Here is a 21,059-nt window from a genome sequence, read left to right on the forward strand (position 1 = left end):
TGTATCATTAACTTACAAATCTTTCCCGTGCCCCTTTCCCTCTGGGCTGCCCAGCATTGGTCAGCTTTGCATTTGAAGCCAGCGACCTGGTATTTGGGGGATGTTTATGTCTGCTGTGGCTCCGAGGGGGCGGGGGCCCCGTTCTTGGTGCTGAGAAACCTTGCTTCTCTTTTTTTTTCCGGGCTCTGGGCCCCTGCCAGCAAGGGCTTGCATCAGAGCATCCTGAAACTGCTCTATCTCTCAGTCTGGTTTAAGCTCTTAGGCTCTGCACCCTAAGGATAAAGACAATCCTAGGAGTTCAGGGGAGCAGCTTTGGGACCCCTTCTAAAAAGGCGAGGGCTAGGGGCGCCTGGCTGGCTCAGTTGGAGGGGCATGCGACTCTTGCTCTCAGGGTTGTGAGTTCGAGTCCCACGTTGGGTATAGAGATTACTTAAATAAAAAAGAAGGGGCACCTGCGGTTAAGCGTCTGCCTTTAGCTTCTCCCTCTCTTCCCCACCCCCGCTCGTGCTCTCGTTCGCTCTCTCGCTCACTCTCTCAAATAAATAAATAAAATCTTTAAAAAAAAAAACTTTAAAAATAAAAAGGTGAGGTTGTTTTTCCTTACTGCTCTTGTTGTTCCAAGCTGGTTTTAAGAAAATGTCTGGTAAATGGGTGGCTCAGTCGTTAAGCGTCTGCCTTCGGCTCGGGTCATAGTCCCAGGGTCCTGGGATCGAGCCCTGCTTCGGGCTCCCTGCTCCGCGGGAAGCCTGCTTCTCCCTCTCCCACTCCCCCTGCTTGTGTTCCCTCTCTCGCCGTGTCTCTCTCTGTCAAATAAATAAATAAAACCTTAAAAAAAAAAAAAAAGTCTGGTAAGCATTAAGAAGACCCACAAGGGGGGATTTATTCTCCGTTGACTTCCAGGCCTGAGTTATCCTAGAGGGACTTCCTTCGAGGCTCCGCAGTGTTATCTTCGTAATGATCTGGAAGAGCAGGCAGAGGGGCTGCTTCTGACTGGGGCCGTGGGCTAGAGAACTAGGCCACCTCTGGGGTGCGCACAGTGCTCCCAGCCCAGGGGTCAGTTGATGTGTACACGTGTTTGGATAGGGACAGTAGCTCACCAGAAGAGGCCTCACCACCTCAGCAGGCTGTGCTCACTGTGGCCTTCAGAGCTGGGGGTTACGGCATTTGAGGGAAAGGGGCGTAGGGTCCTTGTGACCCCTGTAACCACTGTTTTCCACCAGTGCCGTGGAATTCCCCCGCTGGGAGGCATGTCTTTGACACGTCAGCCTGGGTCTGGAGAGGCTAGTGGGCTGACGGGTTGGGAGTATAGGTCTTGCTGCTTTGGGCACCCTGGTCCTGTCTGCTGGGATGTACCCCCCCACCCCCCACCCCGCTGCCTCCTCCTTCCCTGGTTGGCAAAAAGGTGGGCAGTGATGTCCAGACCTGCGCCCTCTGGGACGGGCACCCCCGCGGCGCCTCCCTGGGCCGTCCAGGCGGGGGATCGGCACACAGGGTGCACTTTGGCTGGGCCAGTGGGGGATGTGGCGCGCGAGGCAGTCCCGGCCTTCAGGTTGTCCATGCAGGTGGCAGATACTGGAGGAGGAGGCCAGCAAGAGACGCCAGGCCCACCCCTGGTTGCCTCTGCCCCCCTCCGGGTGTGAGACCGGCCCCTTTCTGTCCTGGGGCGGCACAAGGCCTCCCCCACCCTATCGTGGGCAGGAAGGGGGAGTGGGCTCAAACATGAGGGCATTGCTCTGATTGGGGGAGGGCTTTCTAAAAGGTACCAAGTTGGGATTTGCTCTGCAGCGTTGGGTGTCGGCGTTTTTGTTTTTTTTTTTAAAGATTTTATTTATCCACTTGAGAGAGAGAATGAGAGAGAGAGAGAGAGAGAGATAGAGCGCACATGAGAGGGGGGAGGGTCAGAGGGAGAAGCAGACTCCCCGCCGAGCAGGGAGCCCGACGCGGGACTCGATCCCGGGACTCCAGGATCATGACCTGAGCCGAAGGCAGTCGCTTAACCAACTGAGCCACCCAGGCGCCCCATGGTGTCGGCGTTTTATCAGCCGGAGAGAGACCATCACGCAGCACCTCTCCGCTCTGTTGGCCGTGATCTTCAAGGGAGGTGGCCGCTAGCTGGGCGGGGAAGGAGTGGCCTTCTGCTTGGAGGCCCCGCCCACCAGTCATCGCAAAGGTCCCGTGTTGCCCTGTCCAGCAGAGGAAGTCAGGGGAGGGCAGTCGTTCCAGGCTCCCCGGCCAGCTCGCCCGTCTGCCCCCTTTGCTGACAGCATGGAGAGCAGGTGTTTCCCTCTCAGTGAGATAGGGCCAGCAGAAAACACGGGTCCTGGACAAGCAGCGTGTGCTTCTGTGGTCTGCCGATCTCGTTCCCTGGAAACAGAAGGTTCTTTTGGAGGTTGCCTGTGCATTAGAGTTGTTAATTAGATTTACATCCATTTCCCATCATATCTGCCAGGCTCCTCCTGGCTTCTTCCCCTTTTCCCCATGGTCCCTTACGTGTGCAGGAAATACTGTCTGGAAAGATAACGTAGGGGCTGTGCAGGCCCAGAGCAGTCAGGATAGAGGCCAGGCTCTGCGAGAGACCCCTGAGAATTACTCCGGGAAAGAGAAGAGGCTTCCGTGGGGGTCTCAGGGTACACTTCCCCGTTGTGCTAATCTGAGGGACTTTAAAGATAAACGTTCTCGTATGTCAGCAGAGAAGGGTGATCTGTGGGGACAACATTCATTCTTGAGTGCTATGTGACTGATAAAGGGCATTCCAAAGGGCACCCGGGGCCCGGTGGAGCGGGCGCCCTTGGCTCCCAGGCTGCCGCCCACGCCTGCACAGGCACAAGCCGGAGCAGAGGTTTCCCAGAGCGAGTCCCCGGGGGGCAGGCTCAGGTGGAGGCCCCAGCCTGGGGCTCAGGGTCCTGGCCAGGGCTCTCCCTGCCACTGTCACCACGCGGCTGCGAACTGGCCGTAACTTCTGCGCCTTGGTTTCCCCCACGCGAGTCGCGTCAGCAGGGAAGCGTTCCTTAAACTTGGGTTTGGGGACCGACGCCCAGCCGGCCTTGTGCCCGGCTTTCTGCAGACCATCTGTGTCCTCGCCTCGGGAGCCAGCGCCCCTTAGCTGTCCCACAGCTGCCCGTGGGAGGACGCTGCTGCTCTGCAGATGAGGAGGCCGAGGCTTGTCGCATGGGCTAGCGTGTGTCTGCGGGCCCAGCAGGAGCTGTGCTCCCGCCACCCGGTTGCTGAGAGCGGATGCTCAGCTCGGCTCAGCTCGGCTCCCAGGAGCGCTGACAGCGCAGACCGGGAGAGTCTTTGACCCTCAGGTGGTGACCGCGCAGGGCTTCTGCACTCTCCTGACAGGCCTTCGCCTTCTCTCCCGCCCTGAAATCAGACTCTGAGTTCACAGATGGACCCGAGGTCCAGGGCTTGGAACAACCATGCTGGTATCTTCTTCCTTTTCCCTGTTCTCTGCCTCTAGCCAGAAATCGCTCCCTCCACCCCACACCCTCTGTGGGTGGGTGTAGGACCCCTGGTCGAGGCTGGCTGGTCCCCTAGCTTCTCATTTGCCCTCCTGCTGACTGTCCCTGGTTCCCAGGCTCCCTCCAAGCCTGGAAGCCATCCCATTAGGCAGGTAGGGCCTTCCAGGTGCAGAACGGAGTCCTCTGACTCCGAGATGGGGCTGCACTGTGGGCAGCCCTCCCTTCCTGCTGACCCCTGTGCTGACTACCTCTGGAGCTGCCCCACCCCTAAAAGCCCTCCATCCAGGTCAGGGTTTTCTGCAGCCCTTAGAATGCTCCATGAGGTTGCCTGCAGGCCTTGGGCTAGGCCACGTGCTGCATCCGTCTTGGATTCCCAGCGCCCACAGTACAGATGATGACAGAAGGTTCAGGCCCCAGCGCAATACTTTAGGAGCCGGGGACCCTGGGGAGTTACTGCAGCCCATGTGCTAACCCCTTGCCCTAGTACCTAGTGCTCAGTGACATGTTCAGCCAATGTCAGCTAATTACAAACAGACACCCAAAAATCCAGGGATTCCCAGACTGATTAGAAAGACCTTTTTCTGACTAACATCCCGAGGAGGCCAGAGGCTAGGGGAACACTGAGTCAGCCGGAATTTCCCTTCCCAAGGCCCCCAGCCTCCTCCAAGCCTCCCTCTCACCCCCCCCACCCCCCCCCCCCCCCCGGTTCCCTGGACAGCTTTTGGCCCGAGCCTTTGGTGGGAATGCAGCGCTCTGCCGAGGGGTGTGGGCCGCCGCCCGCGGAGGACTGGTACCAGCCGGCGCCCGGCCCCTGTGCGTTCCGAGGCCGCGAGTCGACAGCCGGCTCGAGCAGCTGTGTGAGCGCTTGCGAACGTTCCATTTATATTTGGTGGTACGAGGCATTCTTCGAGCGTGAGAAGTGGTCGTCGCCTACGCACCGCTCAGAATCTGCGCTCCTTGAGCCCGAAATACAATTCCTCTGTGTAAATAAGAGCAAACATTTACCAAGTGCTTACAGTGTGCCAGGCACTCCCTTGCTGCCCACAGCAGCCCCGCACGTTAGAGACTTAACACCCTCCCGTTACAGACAAAGAAACGGGCTCGGACAGGGGCCGTGGCCTGCTGGGGTCATGCAGCTGGTTGACAAGGAGAGGGTTCCGATTCAAGTGCCGGCCTCGTTCCAGAGTCCATCTGTCCTTCCCTGCCCTTTGCCCATCTCCCGGTCACATTTGCAGAGGTCTTTGCCCTTGTTAGGCGCATGGCTCTAGGAAGCAGTTGCGTAACCACCACCGCCATGATCAAATCTAGTCTTTCCATCAGCCTGGAAAGTTCCCTGTTCCCCTTTGTAGTCCCCTCCGGTCCACGGCAACTCACGGACCTGAGACTTATCCCTGAGGTTTTGCCTTCTCCGGAATGTCCATACAAGTCTTCCGTGCCTGTCCTCCACTTAGTGTGTGCTTTTTCTGTATTCGAGAGCATGAGCATCGACCCATCATTGCTCCCGTTCCGTGTATGTACCCTCATGTCTTACCCATTTGCCTGCTGAAGAGCCTTTGGGTTTCCAATTTGGGGCAATTTTGAATAAAGCTCCTACAAACATTTGCGTACAGGTGGATTTCAGTTTCTTAATTTCCCTCGGGTAAATACCTAGGAGTGGGGAGGCCCCTTTCTCCTCGCCACTGAGCCACCCCAAGGAAGTCCTTCGCTGAAGAGTGTGCCCGCTGGAGGAAGCGCGGCAGCCATGTCGGTCCTCTCTCAGCTCCTTAATCCTCGTCTTGCCTTCCTGTGCCCCCCTGTCCCGGGCCCGGCACCGGTTGGAAACGTGTATGGTGGGAGCCACGGCAAGAAATAAGCAAGGCCCACACAGCTTGAATGGCAGGAAACAAAAGTCGATTGCAGACAAGCCCTCTATTGTTGATGTTCTAGAAACTTGGAATGTATGAAGCAGCTTTTCCACCAGCTGCTGGAACTACCTGTGTTTGGAGGGTGTCAGGAGAGGGCGAGGACCCGTGACAACTTCCTCTCTTCCGCCTCTGTGCCTGTGGTGGGGAGCGGGACTCTTGTCAGGCCGGCCGACTGGTGAGGAGCCCGAGTGGTCCGGAGGAGGCTGGCTGGGAACAGCGGAGGCCTGTCCACGGGGCCCGTGTGCTTACTTCCCGAGGCCGGGTGGCCCTAGCGCACAAGCGACTCTTCTTTGTCCCCTCTTCCCCCGTCCCCACGACGGTGCATGCCTGTGCGCTGAGATTTACCACGGTAACCCTTCTACGTGCACGGTTTGGTGGCATCAGGTACATTCGTGGTGTCGTGGGACTGTCTCCACTGTCCACCTTTCAGACTTTGCCATCTTCCAAACGGAAGCCGTAAGCCACTAACCACTCCTCCCGTATCCCCCTCCCCACAGCCCCTGGCTCCCACCGCTCTCCTTTCTGTCTCTGCGGACTTCGGATGCATGGAATCGTGTAGTGTTGGTCCTTTTGTGCCCGGCTTAGTTTATAATGTCCTCAAAGTCCCAGAACTTTCTGCGCTAGAGCTTGTCCCGTAGCAGAGACGGCCCCGGCTTTTCCTCCCGCTGTGGATTCAGTGGCCAGACGCATCCTGGCACCGAGGCAGACCCCTCGTGGGTCCGGAAACCTGGAGGCTCACCGCCTCGGGCAGTGCTGAGGGTGGGGGCGCCGGCTCGCTTGTCCCCTGCCGCCCCGCTTCGGGCTGAGTGGTGGCCGCGGCCTCCCTGCCACGGGCACAGACCCGATTGAGGCTTCGCAGCTGCTGCTGCAGGTCCAGCCCTCGGCGTCTTTCAAGACACCATCTCTCAGGCCAGAGTGAGGATTTGGTGGACAGATGGGGGCTGGGTGGGCCTGTGCGGTCATACGCCTGTGATGACATCATACCGCCCGTGCCGTGACCCTTTTAGTGACCCCGTGGACGTACTTGGCCAGCCACCATGTCTCCCTCCCCAAAAGTGGGAGCGTTTTTCATAATAAACAGGAAATTTCATTTACCTGCAAAAAAAAAAAAAGAACTTAGAGCTCTGTTGGCTCCAACTTGAGGTGTTGGCGGGTAACTGGGTTTGCGGGCGGGGCAGGAGGGGGTACTTGGGGTTCTCGGCTCTGCCCTGGGGACCCCTCCCCCTCCTCTCTCTGTCTTTCCGGGAGTCCTCCTGGGCCCCCACCAGTGGAGGAGGGGGCGTGAGGCCACTTCGGGAGGAGTCTGGGGGGTGAGCTCAGCTCCCTGTGCGCCGCCCTGACTGTGGGGCCAGAGCGAACTTGGGCTGGAGCCCAGCCCATCCGGGCGCCCCCATTCCCATTCCAGGCACCTTGCATCCGGCATCGCTGCCTCCCCAGCTCTGCGAATCTGTGCTCCGTCAGCGTGCGGTGGTCTGAGGACAGGCAGTGTGACGAGGGGACGAGTTGGGCCTCATTTTTGCTGAGAGGGAACTGTCATTCATTCCTGAGGCCTTGCTTTTCCAGGGCTGACCTGCCGTTCCCAGAGGCAGCCATAAAAGGCTCCCTGCCCGCTTCCCTCGCCTGCTCCTCGGCCCTCCCGTCTTCGGTTTCTGCTGGGGGTGTCTCTCTGGGCATGCTGTCCTGTGGCTCTTGGGGCCAGGGGGGAGATGGTGGCGGTGGCCATGTCCTCTGCACCCGGCGGCCTTGGGTGCTGGCTCCAGGCTGTCTCCCACTCTCTGAGCACTGACAGTTGGGTGGTAGGTGGTCCGGCTGTTTGCAACCCTCTGCCTGGGCCTAGGGAAGGCCGATGGCTGCCCTGCCCAGGCTCAAGTTCACATTTACCGGGACCTTACTGCCCAGCCCCCACCGCCCCGCCCCCATTAGAAACTCTGGCTGGTTGAGGGGCTGCCTCTGATCGGAGCACCCTGTCTCCCTGGCGTGCTGTGGGGGGAACAGACTGCCTGTTGCTGCCGTCGCAAGGCTGCCGTGCTAAGTCAACAGAAACAGTGAATCTGGGGTTTTCCTGAGGTTCCGGTGTCTCACCCCCAGGACGAAAGCTGGGCACTGGTCTCAGAACCAGGCTGAACTTCAGCGGCTCTCTGTTCCTGACTGGTTCCACTGTCCCCAGCCCCTCGGCCCCTCCTGCCTGTGAGGCCTGTGCTGGGAGCCCCCTGTGTTACCTGATCTAATCCCCCCCTACGGTCAGAGGAGGAGGAGTTGTTTTTGGAATTTTACAGATGAAGAAATGGTAACTCAGGAGTTCGGAACTTCGGGTCAGGTCGCAGTCAGCGGCCGGCGCCGGGAGTCGAATCCAGGGCTGGCTTATTTAAGAGCCTGTGTTCTTTCCAAGTGCTTAAGTGTGGGGAGAGGCTTGGAACGCTGTGGCTTCGGGCGCACAGACGGCTCTGAAGCACACTTGAACCTGGGGGGCCTGGCGGCGAGAATGTTTATCCCGCCAAGCAGACCTTCACCCCTTGGCGCACCCCCAGTGTTAACTGTTTATCTTAGAGCCCTTGCGATGGGGGCCTGGTTCTGGCCTGAGTGGAGGTAGCCTCTTGGGGAGCCCGGCTGCTGACTTGCCTTCAGTCCGGGAGGCTTGGCAGGACTGGGAGCAGCCGAATACCACTCTGATGACCCACTCAGCGGGCTCCTTACCGGAGGGGTGGGGAGGGCTGCCCCCCCCCCCCCACGGCGCGGTAGTTCACTCTGTCCTTTTTCGTTGTTCTCCCCCTCTACCTGTTAACTTTTCTGTAACCTGCAGTCTGGATCATGCGTGGCTAAATCCCATTTTGGTCAGAGGGTCGTGAGCATGTTTTGCAAGGGATGCTAGCCAGGAGCAGGCTGTCAGGACGAGATTGGTGGGCCCATTTCTGGGCAGGGTCTCGGGCTCTTCTCTATGAGAGCAGCTTCTCCAGCTTACTTTTGGAGGCTGACTGCACTCTGGGGCGTATTGGGTGCTTCTTAAGAGGCCCGGCCTGTATTTGAGGTGGCCTGTGGGGAGCAGGTGAAGAACAAGGAGGAGCCCAGGGACGAGGAGGCTTGCCCAGACTCAGCCGGAGAGGACACGGTAGTTCGGGGGCTTCGACCCAAGCTTCCCAAAGACTCTTAGGCCATTGTTGTCACCTGGTCTTCCTACGTCTCCTCATCTTTATTCCTAAAAGATGAGAAATAGGGGCGCCTGTGTGGCTCAGTAGGTCGAGCATCTGCCTTCGGCTCAGGTCATGATCCCAGGGTCCTGGGATGGAGCCCGGCATCGGGCTCCCTGCTCAGCGGGGAGTCTGCTTCTCCCTCTGGCTTGTGCTCTCTGTCTCAAGTAAATGAAATCTTAAAAAATAAATAAATAAAAGATGAGAAATAGAACCTTCACTTCTTCTGGGGGCCGTGGAAGAAGTGGAAACATTTTAAAAGGAGGCATGACTGTGAAATAGGATTTAGGTTAAACTGCTGTTGGAGAGACCCCAAAATCCATTGGCTTAAACCAGATATCAGCTAGTTGGGTGGAAAATAACAGTCCATGCCATCCTGAACGTTCAGCTTTCATCTCTGAACTCAAGGTGGTTGCTCCAGCCCCTGCTATCACATCTGCATTTCATTCCTCAGGAAGGGAGAAAAGGACAGAGGTCTCATAGACCTTGTTCATTTCTGCCGCAGGAGAGGCTAGAAAATGCGGTCTTAAACTGGGGGGCCCCTTAAACTGGGGGGCCCTGAGACCGTTGTCAAGGGAAGAACTACAGTGAGTGGTCTCTGCTGCTGATGGCCCCGCCCACCAAGGGGCCTCCACTGGACGCTGGGAGACCGCGTAGCCTACACTTAAGAGCTAGACGTGATCTAGTCCAGCTACCTCGTTTTAGAGACGCATTTAAGGCCTAGAGAGGGCATGGTGGTGTGTAGCATTTCGTAGGCTTGTTGTAGAGCAGTGGCCAGGGAAGTTTTTCTGAAGGGTCAGAGTTAATGTTTTTGGCCTGCAGGCCTGTGGTCTCTGCCGTGGCTGAACTCTGCTGCTGTGGACAAGAGCAGGCACAGACGGTACGGAGGAGCGTGGCCGTATCCCGCTAAAACTCTTATTTACGGGGGGCGCCTGGGGGGCTCAGTCGTTAGGCATCTGCCTTCAGCTTGGGTCATGATCGCAAGGTCCTGGGATCAAGCCCCGCATCAGGCTCCCCTGCTCAGCGGAGAGCCTGCTTCTCCCTCTCCCGCTCCCCCTGCTTGTGTTCCCTCTCTCTTTCCCTCTCTCCCTGTCAAATAAATAAATAAAATTTAAAAAAAACCCAAAACAAAACCAACTCTTATTTACGGAACAGGTGATGGGCCAGCTGCAGTTTGCCAACCCCTGTTGCGGAGAATAAGTGAGGTTCCTGGAGAAGGGGGGCCCAGCACGAGCACCCCACGAGTAGCAGCTGCAGGTGTCCCAGCTGTTCCTTACTGTCCTTGTCGTGTAAGGGCATCCAGCTGGCATCGGCAGCCCCCGAGTCTCTGTTCTTCTCACCACGCTGCTGGGCTCCGCCTCCTCACTCTTGCCCTGGTCTGAGCCACTTTAGAGCCCAGATTTTATGACTTCTTCTTCTTCTTCTTCTTTTTTTTTTTTTTAAGATTTTATTTATTTATTTGAGAGAGCGAGGATGAGCAGGGCCGGGGGCGGTAGAGGAGGAGGGAGAAGCAGGCCTCCCCACGGAGAGAGGGAGCCCGACACAGGGCTCAATCCTAGGACCCCGGGATCATAACCCGAGCCTCAGGCACACGCTTAATGGACTGAGCCAACCAGGCGCCCCTGGGTTTTGTGACTTCTCGTGCATTATTTATCTGTGGCTCACCTCTCCGTGCCAGGTGCTGCTGGGCGAGGGTATCGGGTGGGTACAGAAATAGGGGGGACCTGACGCCCCTGCCCTCGGGGTGCTGTGCTGGCCCCGTGAGGCACATGGTGGAAATTTAAATGACACCAGGCTGAGAAGTCCGAGGTCGGGTCAGGGAGGAGAGCTCTCAGAGCAGCCTGGCCCCCGGTGCCCCCAAGCTCACCCCACTCTTCCTGCAGGTTACGACTTCGCTGCCGTCCTGGAGTGGTTCGCCGAGCGGGTCGACCGCATCATCCTGCTCTTCGATGCCCACAAGCTGGACATCTCTGACGAGTTCTCCGAGGTCATCAAGGCCCTCAAGAACCATGAGGACAAGATCCGCGTGGTGCTGAACAAAGCAGACCAGATCGAGACCCAGCAGCTGATGCGGGTCTATGGGGCTCTCATGTGGTCCCTGGGGAAGATCATCAACACCCCCGAGGTGGTCAGGGTATACATCGGCTCCTTCTGGTCCCACCCGCTCCTCATCCCTGACAATCGCAAGCTTTTTGAGGCGGAGGAGCAGGACCTCTTCAAAGACATCCAGTCTCTGCCCCGAAACGCTGCCCTCAGGAAGCTCAATGACCTGATCAAGCGGGCACGGCTGGCCAAGGTAGACTGGGGGTGGGGGCAGGGCCCCCTGCTGGGTAGGGCCCATGGGGGCTGGGACTGGCACTTGGGGCCCCAGGATTGATCTGCCATGGCTTTTGGGATGCCCGAGACCCATCCGCACAGACCTACAGCCACACCTATGTTGCCCTGTGTCTAGACGGGGACGGGTCCTCTGTGCACCCATGGGTTGTGGCCCTTGCTCAACTGAGTCTTCTTGATGCATGCCGACGTTAAGCGGGAAGGGAACACTGGGCCAAGGGGTGGCCTGGGAAGTGGGGAGCCAGTGGGGGTGCGGTCCTCATCGGCTTCCCCTCCCAGGCCTGTTGATTGAGCACTCTGCATGTGCGGGGTGCTGGGGACACAGGGGGACTGACTCGCACAGTCCCTGCCCTTCCAGCGCGCACCAGTGGTACCGGGAAAGCGGCACATGTAAAGGGAAGTCAGGCACGGTTATTTGTCCTGTCGTGGGATGCCGCAGAAGCAGGCGACTGGGAGGCCACGGGTGGGTGCTGACGCATAAGCCAGGACAGGAAGGAGCTAGTGGAGAGATGGGGTGCAAGCCTGTGGGCCGAGGGAGAACCCTGGGCGGCCTCAGCCCCCAGAGGTCTCGTAAACCATCCGGCCCCTCCCTTGGTACCTGCTGGCGGCGGCTGGATTGCTCAAGAGCTTGGAATCTCAGCTCCGGGCCACGTACTTCAGGGAGACCCGGTGTGGCTGGGCCTGGGAGAGAAGGCTCATGCCCCCAGCGGGCCCCTCAGACGCAGAGGGGCAGAACACCCCCTGATTGAGCGCGACCGCACGTCGTGAGCCCGCGCGGAGAAGTCCGCAGGCCGCCACCGTGCGCATGCGTGGATCATGCTCGGCTTCAGCGGGGACCCAGTGCATCACCGCTCCTCTGATGAAGTGGCCGCGGAGGGCAGGGGTGTTCACAGCTGCCTCCTGGCTGGGGGGGTGGGGGGGGTGGGTGCGGGGCTAGGGCTTCAGGGAAGGCATCCTGTGGCTGGTGCAGCGGTCACCCCGGGCTCCCGAGTAAAGGCCTGGGGAGTGGCGCCTCCTCTGCAGGTGGCAGGCCCCCTCCGGGGAGAGCCAGGAGGAGCCCTGCGGCCCTCGCTCCTGCCTCCGGGAGCCAGCCGCCCGAGCGTAGCTCCGGCTTCTGCGAGTCCGCTGTGGGCCACACACAGCGGCTCAGGCCGCCCCACACCCATCTCGAGGTCTGAAGTCAGGTAGCATTTTGATGCTCACCGTCTTGAGTAAAAAGAACTGATCTCTCATTTTCTAACCCCAGTCTGTGTCTCCACGCTGGTTACCAAAGTGCTCGTGGACCGTACTGGAGCGTGCTAGAAGCGCGAGCCCTCGGGCCCCACCCCACACACCTGAACCGTCTGGGGATCTGTATGCACAGTGAGGTTGCAGACTCTGCTCTGGGGTCTTCCACCTCTCTCACTTCTGGAAGCTTCCCAGTGTGGGGAGCTGGTTCTGAGAGGGACCCCGTGAGAAAACCCGCATCACTGGCTCCTGGCCTCCCGGTTCCAGGCTGCAGGGAAGGGCAGTGCTGCTCCCTCCTTGGCCAGCACCCCCCCACCCCCGCTGCCAGCAGGGCTGCCTATGCCCTCGCGGAGCCTCCTTTGGGGACAGAACAAAGGGCGGGCTCCCCGTTCATCTGCAGAAATGGTGTGTAACCGCCTGGCTTCCGGGCACCCTGAGTCACCATGCCTGGAAAACCCCAGGGCCTCCGATCTCGGCCCGTCCCGCACCTGCGGTTCCAGGCTGTTTCCTTTTCCTGGAGCGAACGGCTTTCTGTGCCAACCTGCACGGGCCCGTGATGGGCAGAGGGGCCGCTGCCATGCTCTGTGACAGACCTGCTGCCCTCGGGCCGTTCGCACACAGGGTCAGGCCGGGGGAGGGGCTTCGATGGCGCAGAGCTGGCAGTGGGGGGAGGAGGGGGAGGCTGGCCGGCTGCAGCCCTCCACGCCCAGACGTTACTTGGCAAGGCAGAGGGCGCTGAGGGCCCGTGGCCTTGGAGGGTGCCCAGCATTACCAGCCCGCCATGGGGAAGTGAAGGGTGTGCCGCCCTTCGCTGGCAAACATCGAAGTAAGGTACTGAGCTCAGATAAACTTCAGAACATCTGGGTGAAGCCTCATGTGGTTTTCCTCGTCCTTACTCACGCCGAGCTGTCCGGGTGATACACTGAGCAGAACTCGGGCTGTGTTGGGGTTTTGAGAACTCGACGTCGGCGGCCACCGGTGTGCGCATGTGGGATGGCGGGCTCTGCATCTCCGCCGCGGGACAGGAAGCTGGGGTTGCACCTGGCGCCCCAGAGAGCATGGGTCCTGGACTGCTTCAGGCGGTCCCCGGTGACGTGACGGTCCTGGTCTTCTGGGGCAGCCCGGCGCAGGCCCCCTCTCGACACGGTGCCCCTTCCTGTTCTCCAGGTGCACGCCTACATCATCAGCTCCCTCAAGAAGGAGATGCCCAACGTGTTCGGGAAAGAGAGCAAAAAGAAGGAGCTGGTGAACAACTTGGGAGAGATCTATCAGAAGATCGAGCGGGAGCATCAGATCTCCCCCGGGGACTTCCCGAGCCTCCGCAAGATGCAGGTATGGCTGTCCCCCGCTCGTCGCCCTCCCTGGGATGGGGCCTCCCAGCTGGGAGCCCCTGACTTCAGCGGCCATGACACCGCAGAGGGGAATGCGGTGACTCACCCCCAGGGGTGGGGAAAGGGCGGGGCGCCAGGCCCTCCAGCACCATCCTGGCTCCCCCCCCTCCCCCCCCCCCCCCGCCAGCCCTTCAGGGAAGGAATTGTTCCCATCTCCACTAAACAGACTGGGGAGCCAAGGCCGAGGGGCAAGCCTCGGTGGGGGCGTGACCTGGGGCCGGCTCTGTGGCTCGGGACCCCCTGCTCCGGCCACTCTGCCTGGAGTCTGTGGACACCTGACCCAGCCCTTCCCCCTCCCTTGCCCACCACAGGAGCTCCTGCAGACTCAGGACTTCAGCAAGTTCCAGGCCTTGAAGCCCAAGCTGCTGGACACGGTGGACGACATGCTGGCCAACGACATCGCCCGGCTGATGGTGATGGTGCGCCAGGAGGAGTCCCTGATGCCCTCTCAGGCTGTGAAGGGCGGCGCCTTCGACGGCACCATGAACGGGCCCTTCGGGCACGGCTACGGCGAGGGGGCCGGCGAGGGCATCGACGACGTGGAGTGGGTGGTGGGCAAGGACAAGCCCACCTACGATGAGATCTTCTACACGCTGTCGCCTGTCAACGGCAAGATCACGGGCGCCAATGCCAAGAAGGAGATGGTGAAGTCCAAGCTGCCCAACACCGTGCTGGGGAAGATCTGGAAGCTGGCCGACGTGGATAAGGACGGGCTGCTGGATGACGAGGAGTTTGCCCTGGCCAACCACCTCATCAAAGTCAAGCTGGAGGGCCACGAGCTACCCGCCGACCTGCCCCCGCACCTGATCCCGCCGTCCAAGCGGAGGCACGAGTGACCGCCCCGCCCCGCCCGGCCGGGCCCACTAGGGGGCGGCGAGGGGCCGGAAAGACTGAGCAGAGTTGCCTCAGCTCTTACAAAGGAAAACCGCCATCTTTCTTTTCAGGCCGTTCGCGGGCCCAGCAGGGAGGTGGGCGATACACTTGTATGTGAATGATGGAACTTTGTGCACAAGAACTATGGATATTTTTAATATATAACGTTAGAGGCAGCGTTCTTTCTTGCCCCTGTCCGCCCCCCCCCCCCCCTCCACCCTTGCGGTAAACCACGGGCCCCCCCCGCCCCCCCCCCCTCCCCCCCCCCCCCGGCAGCTGCCGTGTGTAGACAGGAACCCCAGGATTCCAGTTTGTTTCTGAGCTGAGTACTGCTTCACTGAGCCACTGGCTCCTTCCCTGTCCAGCTCTGCCCCCTCGCCCTGCTCCTGGATTAAGCTGGTTCTGGTGCCTTCCGCCTTGCCCTCCCCGGTGGCCCCCATGCACGGGCCCTGCTCTTTGCTCTCACATCGCACCCCCACCCCCCAGCTTGACAGTCACAGAAGCAAGCCCAGCTCCCTTTTTTATGAGGTCCAAGGGATGAGGGGGATGTGAGAACATCTCCCAGAAAAACATAAGCTAGTTTTGTTCTGTAAAGTGACACCTTTCATACTTGACCGACTTTCCCAGTAACTTCCCAAGCTCTTGCTCAGAAGCTGTGATTTTTGTCTGCTTTCTCACACTCCAACTAGGGGGCAGCTCCACCCAGGAGCTGTTGGATGTGCAGAGCACACCCTGTCGGTGACGCCACGGTTTGTGTTCTGCTTCTCCCTTTCACCCCCTGGAACATTCTGGTGTACCTCCTCCCCCACCTTGGATGGGTGGTGGGCCCTCATGAGTCTGGCCTGGCTTGGTGCTCCAGCCCAGGCCTAGTGTCCAGACAGCAGAGACCAGGGACAACCCCGACCCTTCTCTCCTTGCACCGCCGTTCATTCCCCGTGGAAGCTCTCTCCTCCTATTGAGCAAAGCGGGGCAGCGGACGTCTTGGATGCCCTTCGAATAACCTCCCTCCAGGCTGAGGTACGAGGGACTGGAGGCAGTGAGCAGCCAGGGCAGGCTGCCCCATCAGCTTTGCCTTGGCCGGGCTCTCCCAGCACAGCCTCGGGGGGGGCCGGGACCCAGCACAGCCTCGGAGGGCCGGGATGCACTCCACTCACCGGCTCCCTGCTGGAACCGCGGTGGGGGGAGCACGCTTCCCACCAGGCACTCCCAGGGTAGGTCTCAGGGACTCCGGTGGACCTCTTCTGGCACCACCAGCCCCCCCGCCCGCCGCCCTCCAGGGCTGCTCCCCGGGCCTCTGCGGCGTTTGCGTTACCTGCGGCCGGCTTCGGCCCAGCATTGTGTGCAGTATTAGGTGAGGGTGGAGGCAGCCTCCTGGTTGGGAAGTCACTGTGAGGTGTCCTGGCTCATCCCCACTTGCCTGTGGGAAGAAAAAGCAACCAAAGACCGCTTTTTTTTTCTTGCATTAAAAGAAGGTTTAATTGTGCTGAAGCTTTCAGTGCTTAGTTGTCACTTCCAGGGACCTGCCCCACACAGCGCCTGTTGGGACACTGGCAGAGCATGTGGAAGGCCGAGGTGCCGGCAGAGACCGATGGGCAAGCCTGCCGGGGTGCGGTGGTGGTCCCTGCCCTGCGATGTTCAGCTGGGTGGCAGCCACTGCCTTCTCGGGGAGTGGGAAGGGGTAAAGTCAGGAGAACTTCTGGGGACAGGCTAGGCTGGCCCCCCAGGGGCTGGGGGAGAAGGTACCCACATTCTCCCACCTTCACATCTTCTCCAACCTGGGCCCCCTCCCTTGCCTCGGGCAGATGGGGGGCACCAGGAGGGGTCAAGTAGACAAGGGTTTAGTGTGCTCCACGCTAGCCCCAGGGTGACTTGGAGACAGGCCTAGAGGCACACCAGCACCGACAAAAACACAATTGGGAAGGGTGGGGCCTGCGAGGGTCCGGGGACTGTTGGTTCCAGCGGAGGGGAGGGAAGGGTGGCAAATCGGAAGCTGATACGCCCTGGAAGGTAGAATACTCGAGGTGCAGTCTGGGTGGAGACTGGTCCAGGCTGGCCCATGTGTGGCAAACGGCAGAGCACAAAGAGGTGCCCGTGGCTTTGGAGGGCCAGGTTGTGTGCCGCAGCTCGTGTGGCAGGCGCCTGGTCTGATGGCCAGTGGCCCAGCTAGTGGGGGGGCCCACCAGCTCTCCCGTTACCACTCAGAAGGTTTGCCTTGACCTCCAAGACCTAGGAGGTCACTTTTCCCCATTTCACAGCCAGGGAGTGGAGACTTGGGAGAGCTGGGAGACTCAAACCCAGTCTGCCCGACTCCAGAACACGGGCTCTCGAAAGCAGCCTTTAAAAAGGAAAAGCTTGAGGGGCGCCTGGGTGGGTCAGCCTTCGGCTCAGGCCATGATCCCAGGGTCTGCGGGATTGAGCCCCATGTCCGGCTCCCTGCTCAGCGGGGAGCCTGCTTCTCCCTCTCCCTCTGCCTGCTGCTCCCCCTGCTTGTGCTCTCTCTCTCTGACAAAATCTTAAAGGGGGGGGGCGGGGAAGCTCGCTGTGTCCCCAAAGTCTGTGCTAAAGACTCAGGTTTGAGAACCCCACACTGAAGGTCCAACGAGGTCACTCCAGCCCAGGGCCTTGAAGGCTTGGGACAGTCCTCAATTTCCAGGGGTCACCCAAGAGGTAGAGCATGCTCATTCAAGCTGTTAGAGAAGGAAGACCCAACTTTGGAATTCTTACGGAATGTGGGTGAGAGGCGCTGCTGGCCCGCTCTGCCCCTTCCAGCCGAGGCCTGCACTCTCAGCATAGGGCTGCTGCCCCAGGAAACCTCAGCATGGGGGTGCTGCCCCAGGAAATGGATGCCCATCTGAGGCTTGAAGGAGAGGCCCTCGGCAGGTGTCTGCCCCCCTGCTGCTTCAGAGCTCCTGTCCCTGGTCTGTGTTTTATAGTTGGTGGGGGGTCTTCTAGGTTCAGATGTGGCCACCCTCCTGAGGGCTGGCCCCCCATCCCTTCCTCCTCCCTGCCTCCCTAGACCGCTGCCCCTCTGCATTCGAAACACCCCAGCTGAGCAAGTACCCAGAAGGCAGGCCTCAGGCCAGGCAGGGGTGGTTAGAATCCCAGCTGGGCCACTTGTTAGGACTTAGCCTCTCTCTTCCCGAGGCTGTTTTCTTCGTGTGCCAAATGCAGGGACCCCAGCTTCACAGAGGGAAGGCCCCTGGGGTGCCCAGCTCCAGAGGCCCACCGTGGTTGGTCAGGAGGGTGGTAAGGATTGGTGCAGGGAGCCCAGCACCGCACCCAACTCCCAGAACAAAGCAGGCAGGACCCACCCTTCCCTGAAGCAGCTCGCAGACTGGGTGGCGCCCATGGGCCAGAGGGGTGGTGGCCAAGGGGGTTGAGGGCCTGGCTTCCTGTGCACCCAGAGGGATTGGTAATTATAAAACCACGTGGGGCTGCAGCCGCTGTGTGGAGCGTGGGAGCCCCTATAGCGTGTTGGAGCAGCACAGAGAAGGGTTTTGGAAGAAAAACCAGGATGATGAAATCACCATATGTCCACCCATTTGGAGCTTTGGACTTTTCAAAGGACACACCCCTGGTGTGTTGGGGAGGGCGGGGGAGCAGGCATGCGGGGCTGCCAAGACTAGCTTGGGGAGTGGGGGCCCTCAACCCTACCATCTCTATCAGTCCTTCCCCGGAAAGCCACCCCAATAGACAGGGCGATAAAACCCAAGTGCCTGAGCAGCAGGACACAGGGAACCCCCCGACTTACCACCCCCCCTCAACCCCACACTCTAACTAGACAAACAAGCTCCAGCAACCGTTGGTGGCCATCCTGTGGACCATTTGCCTCTCACGCCCGAGCTGGGCAGTTCTCCCTTGTGCACAGAGACAGTGGCCCAGAGAGAGAGAGGAAGTGACTTGCCCAAGGCCAATGCCTGGTCAACAACAGTAAGCAGGGCTGGATGAGGCCGCAGCTAGCGTCTTGGTTTTCCCTGGCTCTCTGGGGCAGAAGTGGGTCACTGCTTCTGCTGTGGCCAAGGGCAAGGGCAAGGGCAGTCTGGCACCCTAGTTAGCCCTGCAGGACCATTCGCTAAGAGTGGCTTCCCAAGCAGGGCTGGGAGGGGCTCAGCCTCGGCCACTGGGGCTGCATCTTGCTCGACCTTGGGGGAAAGGGGAGCCACAGACCAGGCTGGGGAGGCTTAAGATGTGGCCATGGATGCAAGAGACCCTGGAGCCTGGCTTGCTTCTGGTCCCCTCGCAGACTCAGAGGGCTATGGTCTGGGGGCGGGAGAAGCTGAGTTCCCTGTCACTTACTTGGGGCCCCCTTATCTGGGCCAGCCTCTCTCCCCTGCTAGGCCTGGGTCTCGCCATCTAAGGACCTTGACAGAAGTCTATGTCAAGTCCACTGTGGACTATGTCCTCGAGGACTATGTCCTCACCCCTGTCGCCAGCATCTGGGCACGACACGCTGCCCTCCTGCTGCCAGGTACTGGCAGACACCTGCAGCCTGGGTCAGGAGGCAAGCTGGCACCGCCCACTTCCCACCTCCACGGCCTCAAAGTATTACTCTATTAAGAGAAGGAAATAATAACCCCCTCCTCCTGAAGATAACAGATCTGCAGTCACTTTGAAATGCTCAGAAGCAGCACCATAGGAATGGAATGTAAGGTGTTATCCAGGTGATCTGCTCCCTACAGGGCTGGGTGAGAGATGGTGCCAGCACCTCCATACCAAAGGGACTCAGAGGAGGGAAGAGGTTATGGGGGAGCAGGAGCCCCTGCAGCTGGGTGGGCCTCCCACAAGCAGTCACCGAGAGGCCAGTGGGGACGAGGGAGGTGGTGGCGGTCCCCTGCTCAGACTCACCCAGTGAGCACCCGCTGGCCTGGGCCAGGATCCTCGTCCCACCCAGGGCTCCCTGGAGCAAGGACCTGTGGCCCTACAGGTCTGGCTCACACAAGCTCAGAGAACAGATCTACTGAGGCACAGCAGTGCTGTGCGCAAGAACTTTCTGCCGTCAGGGCTGGAGGACGGGCTGCTTGTGGAGGCTGGAGCAGGAGTTCAGGCACCGACTGAGTCCTGAGAGGCTTTCTGACCTTGAGGCCGCACAGGAGTGGGCAGGGCACCCAACCCCCTTTACAGACAAGGAAACTGAGGCTTGGAACAAGGATGTGACAGAAACGAAAACAGGGGGCGCCTGGGTGGCTCAGTCGTTAAGCGTCTGCCTTCGGCTCGGGTCATGATCTCAGTGGACCTGGGATCGAGCCCCGCATCGGGCTCCCTGCTCCGCGGGAAGCCTGCTTCTCCCTCTCCCACTCCCCCTGCTTGTGTTCCCTCTCTCGCTGTGTCTCTCTCTCTCTGTGTCAAATAAACAAAAAAAATATCTTTAATAAAAACAAAACAAAACAAAACAAATACAGGACCAAATAGAATCAAGCACCGGATGGGTGGGGAGTGCCAAGTGCCAGTCCCTTCTGAGTCCAAGCAGACCTCAGCAGTACTCAGCTTTTGCTGCCTGTGACTCAGTTTCCTTTCTGCCGTCCTACGTGCAGATGGCATCTTTTTTCTTTTCTTTTTTTTAAGATTTTATTTATTTATTTTTGCGAGAGAGCACAAGAGGGGGAGGGAGGGGCAGAGGGAGAAGCAGACTCTCCACTGACCAAGGAGCCTGATGTGGGACTCGATCCCAGGACCCTGAGATCATGACCTGAGCCGAAGGCAGACGCTTAACCAACTGAGCGACCCAAGCGCCCGGAATCTTTTTTTCTTTTTAAGATTTTTAATTTTCTTAAGTAACCTCTATACCCTGGGGCTTGAACTTAAAACCCCAAGATCAAGAGTCCCAGGCTCTACGGACGGATTCAGCCGGGGGGCTTGTGTTGTGATGGTTTTTAGTGGGGGAGCCCCCAGTAAAAGGCAGGAATTCCAGGCATTCAGGTCACCATAAGGTGGGCTGAGCCAGCCAGGCCCCCCCGTGGGGGTGGAGTCTTCTCAGCAAGAGGATAGCCTTGTCTGAGAACAGCATTCAGAGAGGCTAGGGACTTGCCAGAGGTCACACTTGGAGTGATCCAGGACCCAGAGGCCTCACTGGTTGGCCCGTGACTGCTGACCCCTGGGGGCTGTGGCCGGCTGGGGGGCAGGGAATCAGGGTGGCCAAGAGGGGCAGTGAGGAATGGCCCATCTTCCCACCCAGGACACCTTCCCTACCCTAGAGTTCCTTAGGAGATGGGCACTTGGACTTGGCCTGAGCACCTGGCCCTCCTCTGGTCTCTGGCGCCCCCCTGTGGCCTGTAGTGGGAGGGAATCTTCCTGTGGGCCCCACCCCAACCCTGCCCCATTAGGAGGACCCAGAATGCTTCAGGTGAGAGCACACCAGAACTCCTGCTTCCACTCCCTGCCGGAAGTGAGTGAGACAGCCTGACTCCATTTCCCCACTTCGCTGACGGTGGGCACAGGGAAGCCACAGGGCAGGTCTCAGAGGACAGCATAGTGGAGGCCTGACAGAAAGTCCCCTGCGTACTGCCAGAGAGGCTCAGTTGAGCTCCGCGGACATTCACAGAGCGCCTCCTCCGCCAACGCTGGCAATGACCCTGTCTGGCCTCGAGGAGGTCCCCGTCGGAGGGGGCAGGCAAAACCCCAAAGAGATCTTTTAATGGAAGAATTTGTTGTCTAAAGCCACTAAAATGCCCCACCCCTTGTTCCCGC

General features: G+C 59.6%; 1 protein-coding gene across 2 annotated transcripts in view; it reads left to right on the forward strand.

The window, feature by feature from the left end:
• The window catches only part of EHD1 (EH domain containing 1), a 22,284-nt gene extending 6,421 nt beyond the window's left edge, over positions 1-15,863 (forward strand). For both annotated transcript variants that reach the window (XM_073883510.1, XM_025878685.2), the window contains 3 exons: positions 10,434-10,846; positions 13,279-13,443; positions 13,814-15,863. In XM_073883510.1, coding sequence (XP_073739611.1) covers positions 10,434-10,846; positions 13,279-13,443; positions 13,814-14,338 — 1,103 coding nt within the window. In that variant the 3' untranslated portion in view covers positions 14,339-15,863. The remainder of the gene's footprint in view (positions 1-10,433; positions 10,847-13,278; positions 13,444-13,813) is intronic.
• Positions 15,864-21,059: the final 5,196 nt, after the last annotated feature.

Source organism: Callorhinus ursinus, unplaced genomic scaffold (genome assembly GCF_003265705.2).
Source record: "Callorhinus ursinus isolate GAN/ISIS: 27379988/994484 unplaced genomic scaffold, GSC_fseal_2.0 scaffold51, whole genome shotgun sequence".
Taxonomy (NCBI): domain Eukaryota; kingdom Metazoa; phylum Chordata; class Mammalia; order Carnivora; family Otariidae; genus Callorhinus; species Callorhinus ursinus.